The sequence below is a fragment of the Hypanus sabinus genome, chromosome 22 (assembly GCF_030144855.1).
Source record: "Hypanus sabinus isolate sHypSab1 chromosome 22, sHypSab1.hap1, whole genome shotgun sequence".
Lineage (NCBI taxonomy): Eukaryota > Metazoa > Chordata > Chondrichthyes > Myliobatiformes > Dasyatidae > Hypanus > Hypanus sabinus.
Window position 1 is genome coordinate 27,816,198 of NC_082727.1, and position 8,737 is coordinate 27,824,934.

The window sequence follows — 8,737 nt, forward strand, 5'->3', positions numbered from 1 at the left end:
TTAGGGAACTCATGAGATGTAGAGCTAATACAGGAACATGGTGATTAGTCATGAGCTGAATAAAAAATTAACAAAACCAAATTAAGATTTCTTTTATTCAGGATTTATATATATATGGAGATAGTTGGGGCTGGTAGAGATATTACATGACAAAGGGGATGAAAGATACTAATGGAATATCCAATGAAATTGAAAGTTCCTACAGGAAGGTCCATGCTGTGTGTTGATTCTATGATGAGTAATATTTTTGAGGAGAAAAAAATAAAGATATCAGAACAATACCAAATAAAATACCATTTTGTTTTTATTTCAGATTCCTAGCATTGACAGAATCTATCTTTCATTTCAGAAGGCTACTTAGTCTAGATTCATCTCAGCCTCTTCATCCCCCCCTAACTTTCAATATTCTTTTTCTTCAAATAGTTTTTTTTTAAATAAGCCTTCTTCCAAAGTGCTTTATGACAGAATTCACATTCCAGAGCTTCTATTTGTAAAGAGTTGATTCAGCCTCTTTTGATATTCCCAATGTCACATCTCATTTCAAAGACTGTTTTTCAATTCCAAAAATCACTGGATTATCAAAATCATTCTATCTTCCCATTGGTTTTCTAGCAGAGATCAGGGAGAAGGTGTAGCATGAAAACCTGCTTTGAGCTCCTGTTGCTTTTTTCAATACCATTAAAGAGCATGAAAAATCTGCTCCAGTGGACTGATCTCATCTGCCCAACAGTGAGACCCAATAGCCAGGACTGGAGTTCTGCAATACTTTGTGGAAAGTAAAGGGCATGATAAGACACAGAAGTAGTCATCATCATCCACTGCAGCTAAAGAAGATCCCAACTGTGATAACTACTCAGACCAGTGAACCCAGACTTGAGGTTGGGAGAGTGGAACTGTCCCAGAGCAACACCTTTTCCCAGTTTAAAAAAAATTTCTGCAGTTTGCAAAATGACATAGTTGGATATGATGGACAACTCATTAAATCATTCAGTAAAGAGGAAGCCAAACAGCATCTCATGAGGTTCAAACTTATTTTTAGGAAGTTATTTCAAACAAAATGAAAAATGTTGCCACACTTAAGGTTTTCTGATAGTAAATCAGTGTACTCACAAGCACCAGTCTACATCCTTGTCTACACAAAAATTTGGAAAAAAGAGTTCACTGAAGATCTGATCTGGCGTCTCCAATTCTTTCACTAAGGAAGCACATGAAAGGTTAATTTCTCCTGCAAATATTTTTTGACAAGCAAACTGAGACACAGATCTTCATTACTAAATTATTTGTACATTTATTGAACAGTATCACTCTGAGTCAGAGGGCTGCAGAATCTAGTCCCTTTTAGATTTGTTGTAAACACATTAAATCAGTTTGATACTTTAGCATGGTATTACAGGAGTTACAATTTGAATGTGACTTTGACACCAACATTCAGAAGTTCATAGACACCCAGGAATTACATAAATCAGGAGACCTTTTCTCCTGAAATAACATTGCCAGTATAAATTATCAGCACTATCTCAATATTTGTCAATCAATATATTAAATCTGAAGTCATTCATCAAAAAGTATTTTGGTTAAAATATTTGACCCATACATTCAAGACATGTTCCTGAAGTCATGAAAACTGCCATGCAGATTCCCCCCTCCCCCCAAAAACAGAAGAACTGACTTATAAAAAAACTTCATGCAATTCTCCCATACACTTCTAATGCATTTTTTCAAGACAGAGTTAGTTACAAATATGCAAAGATTTTCAGGGAGGTATGGAATAGCAGTATCAGTTAGTTCAAAAATAAACTGTTTACATACAACAACCTTGCAGTAATCAAATACATTGTCCTTACCATTCCCACTGCTGGTTCACAGCAGGAGGCCAATTAAAAGACTTGCTTTGGAAACTAACAAGGCAAACCCCTTCTATCAACACTTGTAAAATGTAACACTAAGGCCATCAAAATCAGCCAGAGTGTGGAGCTTTCTGATTTTATAATATTGTAACTACACAGGAGCAGTCAATAAACAAACGTTAAGATAAATTTAATTGAAATAACCATTTGAATTAATGAAAAGACTGGCTTATGGACAGTTCTTCAATAACCTGGAGACAGTCTGTAAATATTATAACATTATATATTTTTGTCTAGCATGTTTGCGTTTTTCTCCATTCAAAGTTACTCCATAAACAAGAGTATATCCTAGGTAAATTTATAAATATGTTTCTAAAGCTTTTCTGTTATTTATAATCTGGGATATAAAAAATGCCAGGAAAAAGAAATGTAATGGAAAAACATTACTGGGAAATAATATAGGAACTAAGAATACAGAGGGCACGGATTGTAGAACACTTGTATTTGGGATAACTGGATTTGCTTCCAATGACCACTACTAAGAAGGGAAAGGATTCAAAATGGAGCAACTAGAACAAACAGGTATTGGAGGGAATAGAAGATGGCACTGAAAGCTGGGCATGTTGCCAATGGAAAAGTTAACATTAGGAGGTGATAGATCTGGTTCTGGGATTTCAAATAGATTAGTTTATCCTATTTATGACAAGCTATTGCAAAACAACCAGTACAGTAGAACCAAAGGACACAGCCTCCACTAGAAATGTGTGGATTACATTACAAACTATGGAGACAATGCAAAACTTAGAATTTTAAGACAACTTTGAAATAAATGTCCAACAGCTGGCTCTCAATAAATCTAAATGAATTCACATGTTAAGCTTACTTTAAAAATCCATTAACTATGTTATTCTTTTGCATTATTTACTTTTTTGTAAATTATGGTAATTTTTATATCTTGCTTCATACTGTTGTCATAAAACAAATTTAAGAACATATGTCAGTGATAATAAACCTGAGTCTCCTGATGTGGGAAATAATTTGATGTGGCTCTAAAATTTAATTCTCTAACATTGAAATCCTTCCAAGAGAAAATTCTCAACAAGTATGCTACTTTTCATGTGAACTAGTTATCAAGTTATTACAGTTCAACGTTGTTTTGAGAAATTTGAGTGACCTGTTTGTTGAGGCAGTCGCTGAATCCCTTACTAATTAAGCTTTACCCATAAATCAAGATTTTTTTTCAAAAAAGACAGAATTCAAATCAACACAATTTAAATCTGCATTTTTTAAAAAAAATATAAATGTTTAGTGAGTCCCCAGGACCTTTATTAGCAGAACTCTAACTTCTCTTCTTTCCACCCTCCACTATAAAAGCCTTTTGCCATCAAGGAAATTCTTTATTTAGCAGAAACATTTGCACTTTTTCCAGTTTTGGCTTTATGCTGATGTACATCATTGGTTTGATTAGCTCAATTAGTAATGCTCAGGAGAAGGTCATTATATATAAATAGGTGGCTATATTAGGCACATGTAAATAAACAGCAATGCTGGAGGGAGAATGCTGGTTACTTTAATATGACCATCTTGAAAACAGCAAGGCAGAAAACATTAAAATTGCATTCATTTGCATTGCCATTTATTAAATAACAGAAGCATTCAGTGCAAATCCAAACATACTTTCCAGTACAAGAGATCCTGCCTCCTCATCCCACTAGAGGTAGTTGCAATAAAATTATATTTGCCAGAGTCACTGAAAAAGTCTAAAAAGCCTATAGTAATGGCTGATAGCTGTTTCTTAAAATTATCTTATTTTGTTTGATTCTAGTTTATGACATGGCCTAATGAAACCAAATTAAGTCACGGTCAAAACTGCAGATGTCGGAAATCTAAAATACCTCTATAATCAGAAAACAGAGAAATGCAAAAGCTTACTTGAAAATTTAGTTCTGTTTCTTATGCAGATGTAGTCTGACGTGCTGAGCATTTCAAGTATCTTGTGTATTTATTTTCAGCCAGTGTTTATGACCAAAGTACCTCTTCAATCCCTTACCTGCCAATAAATTTCACATAACATTTCCCAATCGCATAATGCTTTTTCAAAGTCTATCCTTACATAAGAGAGCAATGATCACTACCAGTTTACACCATACACAGTATACTTTCACTTGAAGCTATCAGTAGACTATATACTTGCAAAATCATTTTGTCACTGTTCATTGCCAACTAGTTTCTTCATGACGATTTTAAGCAGAGTAGATATAAAAATATGCTGTTGGAAAATAAGACTGCAGAGAACTCACAAATTCAGGCTTCATGGCACTCCCAACATGGAATGCAGGGGTTCCCTGGTTTAAAGACTACCCTGAATTACAGAAATCCTGAGTTTACACAAATTCTCCCATAAATGTTAAAGTATCTTTCAAGGTAGTACTAAAATAATGACAGCATTGTTCAGTAATAACTGAATATGTATATATTACATAGGTTTAATACTAGGTGGTGCTAGGGTGAAGTCTGCTAAAAATGAAAACATTTCAAGTGTACGTAGAGCTACATGATAATAGGTTGCTATAGAAAATGGATGCTTTTGAATTAGTGAGGAAAAAAAAGAAAATCAGCTTATGGACAGTGCTCAGAAAAACCTTTACATTATCCAGGAACTCCTTAATGAAAAACAAGGAATAAAATACAAAGCATAATACGAAAAAGTCTATAAATACTGAAAATGCTGGAGGATCTCAGCAGGTCAGGCAGCATCTATGGAAATTAATAGATAATTGACTTTTTGGACTGAGTCCCTTCTTCAGGACTTTCAATATTGCAGAAACAATGACTGCACAATAAAAAAAATCGATGGCAAGGTCTAATCACATTGGTAATTTAGATATTTCTACTCAAGTGAACTACCGTATACTCCAAAGCTTGAACTTGATCATCAGCACTTTAATGAGGCAGCAGACCAACCAATAATGTACATCTATGCTTTCTTTTGTGAAATTGGATAGGTTCCTGCAAGCACTTGCATGCATTTTACTATTCATTTACCCAGCTCTGCTTCAGGTTTATGACCACAGCTCAAAGTTCAAAGTAAATTTTTATCCAAGTATATGTACAATATACAACCTTGAGATTTATTTTCTTGCAGGCAGCCACAGGAAAACAAAGCAACGTGCAAAAGAGGGCAAATAATACAAATAATTTTTTAAAAAGTAAATTTAAGTAATACTGAGGATACAAGCTGCAGTTCCTACAAGTGACTTTGGTCCAAGTCTCCAGTCTGTGTGCACCAAAACTCAGACTACCATTCAGCAATACACAGTTTTGCTCAATGAGATACATTATTTCAGAACTTACAAGTATTATTATATTTTGATGACACTGCTTTGCATGCTAAAAGTTCAAGAATTTACACCAAGGAATACAGCATCAGTAAAATCATACTTGGTATGTTTTATTGCTTTTAATATTTTCCAATATGCTATATAATCTCTCATTTGCTTTTGAAATGGTAGAACCACAGGAAAGTCCACATGGTATTAAGTAATTTTTACTCTTACCACTGGCCAATCTAATCAGTCTTCCAAATGGATCAGAAATTAAATTTCACACATTTATGCAACACCTGAATGAAATTAACAGCAAATCATTTTTCCACACTTTCATTTTCAGATGAAACAAAAAAAAGATTGCTGCAGTCCTGCCAAGATTGGCTTAAGTTACAATACCATCACATGCAAACCAACATGGCAATCTAGTGCACAATATTCTGAATTTTTTTTAAAACAGGAATTTCATGAACTGAATGTCAACAGATTCTACAGCTTCAAGTCTGCAATAAAAATGTCCCTACCCTTCCTGAAGGGTACTATGATTTAAAAAAAATCCTAATACAATATATTAAAAATACTTTTTTCCTGGAAAAGTCATAAAATGTTAAAGACACAATTGACCGGAACACTTCCCAAGAAGAGGAAATTTCATATTTTATGCACAAAGAACAGGTAGGGATTTTGGCATAGAAATATTACTTGATTAGTTATTATTTTTGAAACTTTGGGAATTATGGCCCTTCTGAACCAAATGCTGTCAACTGTTACTTACAGCATCTTCAGCCATATATTCTCCTCATAAAGCTATTGTTAGCTTTTAAAATGCATATTAGGGCCAGGCACTGCAAACTGAATGCGGTCTACAACAAACTACAGCACCAGTTTACAAGATTGTGTCTTATGATTACTTATAATACAGGATTTTACAGGCTCAATTTCAAGACTCCATTACAAATCTATTTTTAAGCTTGATTAACGGACAATTTAATAATACTAACCAATAAATGTTATACATTAAATGGAAGCAGTTCCTTACCATATGATTTGAAAGATAAGTTATTTACTGAACATACAGGATTACAACAACCCTACTGGTTTAGAAGCCCAGATTCTGCCCAAGTACTTTGAAGTTTAAAATTGATCAGTTGTCACTTTGCTGAAGTCAGTGTTTTACAAGAGTGTGTAAACACTCTGTTAGTGTAATTTGGGTAGCATTAAATACAATAAGTAACCTTTAATATAAACACAGGGACTCATGCTGACAACCACTAGGCCATTAAACTATCAGTAAGCCCTCTTCCTTAAAAGGAAACTGACATATTAGGATTCAACTCCATTAAATGAAAATAGTGTGTTTCTGCTTGGAGTGTTTAGATGCAACTCCTTTAACCAACAATGACAAAAACCTTCAAGCTTATCTTCTGATGGCTGTCAAATATTCAGATTGCTGACTACTTATCTAAATGATTCTATATGGGAAAATATAATTTGGTCAGATGTATAGAAAAATACCCCACTGTTATTAGTAAATGCTACCAGTAGTGTTTTTGTTCTTACTGGGAAAAGAATGTTTGTTCTCAAACTATATACTTAGGGCAAAAATAAACAAAAAAACCTCACATACATCTGAATAAATTAATAATGAACAGAGGAAAGGAAATGGGAGTTTAATGGAGCTAGTATTTCAGTTAACTAACATTTGATAAGTGAATACTTAGCGACGAAATTCCAGTAAATACATGCAATGGGATATATGCCACGAAGTGCTATAGACTGAAAACCGAGCCGAAATAGATCTAAACCAATATAAAGTGTGTAAAGTATTACACGTATGCCTGCTTTACCAAGAAACCCCTGGCTTTTAAAGTTTCTTTAGTCTTCATTGGAAGCTTGGGATGTCTAATAACTTGTTTAAAGATGCTAAAATAACCTACGAAAAGCACATCGCTGTACAAAGGAGGGAAAGGAGATGGAGACACCGTGAAAGTACGTTAATATTCTCTCCCTGTCAATTGTTCCATTATGGAGAGACCTTGGGACCAGGGTAAGGCTCCCCACCGCACCAGAAGTCGGCAGGCTGCGGCACCTCCAAGAGCCACACCGGTTGCGGCGGCGGTGTCTGCGGCTGTTGGGACGACGGGGGGCTAGAATTACCCGCGTTCTCCGACACCTGCAGCACCTTGTAGTAGTGACAGTCCCTTCCCTCGTCCGGGTCGTACGGAGGCGCCAGAATGTCCAGGAAAGCGGCGGGCCCGTCCGTCGCCTCGATCTGGTGCATGTTGCCCTGCAGCGGGGTGAGCAGGCACGGGTCGCTCTCCTCGCTCAGCACGGTGCTCGACCTCCGCAGCGACCTCCGTAGCGCCGCCCGCTGGCACTGCAACAGCGGCGGGTTGAACTGCACGCTGTCCGCGCCCGCCGCCTCCCTCTCCTCCTCCTCCTTATCGAAGCACTTGACGGTCACCTGGCCGAACAGCACCTTGAGCAAGCCGTGCATGCCCGGGTGGTCATGCAACGGGATGCAGGCGCCGCTCTGCAGCAGGAACACCCCCATGGAGAAGCAGTCGGTCTCGCAGATGTGCATGTAGCTGACGGGAGGTCCCTGGTGCGGCGGCCCGCTGTTCCTCCGAGCGCCCAGGTTCAGGTCCTCGGCTCGGATCTTCTCCAGCAGCATGCGCAGCTTGGCGAGGTTGTCCTGGAAAGTGGCGGCGTCGCCCGACGGCAGCACCATGAAGGTGGAGCGGGCTTGACGGGCGATCTTCTGGATCAAAGAGGCCATTTCGGCCCGCGGCATCGCCCGGACCCCTCGCGGCCCCTTCTCCTCCCGAAGGACCGAATCGGGGCTGCTGCCGCCCACCCCCACCGCGACCGGGATCCCTTCGGCTGCCGCCGCACGTCCGACCGCCGCGGATGGGCGCGCTCTCCCCGCCGATGGCCGCCGCGTGCCCCCTCGCTGCACGAACGCACGTAGGCGGATCCGCCCCCTCTTGCGTCACAGGCTCTCGCGCGCCCGCCCTGCCCCAAGCCCGTCCCTGCTATTGGCCGGGGACGCGCGGGGCCGGCATCGTCAAGCTCGGTTGATTCATCGACGGGAACAGCTCCTGGTGGGGGTGGGGTTGGGGGGGGGGGGGGGGGGGTCACTCCGAACTACAACTCCCATCACCCCCCGCGCAGGCACGTCCCTCGGACAAGTCGACAGTTGCGCTGAATCAAGTCTTTGAATATCGTTATTACCCCGCCGCAGGGCTTGTTTATTGACTGAAGGTTACAGGTGCCGCCTGCATCCGTAATTTTAGTGCCTTAAGGAAGTTGCATTTATCTCGAATACTCACCTGGCGTTATTATTATTGGGAGTGTCGGGTTTTCAGTAGTTCTTTGCGCGCTCCTGTCACAGGTAGAGCAGGACACACTGTAATCATTTATATCACTTGTATCATTTGTACTGGAATCATTTATATCACTTGTATCATTTGTACTGGAATCATTTGTATCGTTCTTTGCGCGCTCCTGTCACAGGTAGAGCCGGACACACTGGAATCATTTATATCACTTGTATCATTTGTA

At 39.0% G+C, this 8,737-nt stretch overlaps 1 protein-coding gene across 1 annotated transcript; it reads right to left on the reverse strand.

Moving 5' to 3' along the window:
• Positions 1–2,308: 2,308 nt before the first annotated feature.
• Positions 2,309–8,151, reverse strand: adoa (2-aminoethanethiol (cysteamine) dioxygenase a). Its single transcript, XM_059947360.1, has one exon. It carries the CDS (start codon positions 7,965–7,967, stop codon positions 7,197–7,199), a length of 771 nt encoding a protein of 256 aa, XP_059803343.1. The 5' UTR covers positions 7,968–8,151; the 3' UTR covers positions 2,309–7,196.
• Between the last annotated feature and the right edge of the window lie 586 nt (positions 8,152–8,737).

Excerpts from the sequence above, each read along its gene's own strand:
- adoa (XM_059947360.1), bottom strand. The coding sequence starts at position 7,967 with ATGCCGCGGGCCGAAATGGCCTCTTTGATCCAGAAGATCGCCCGTCAA.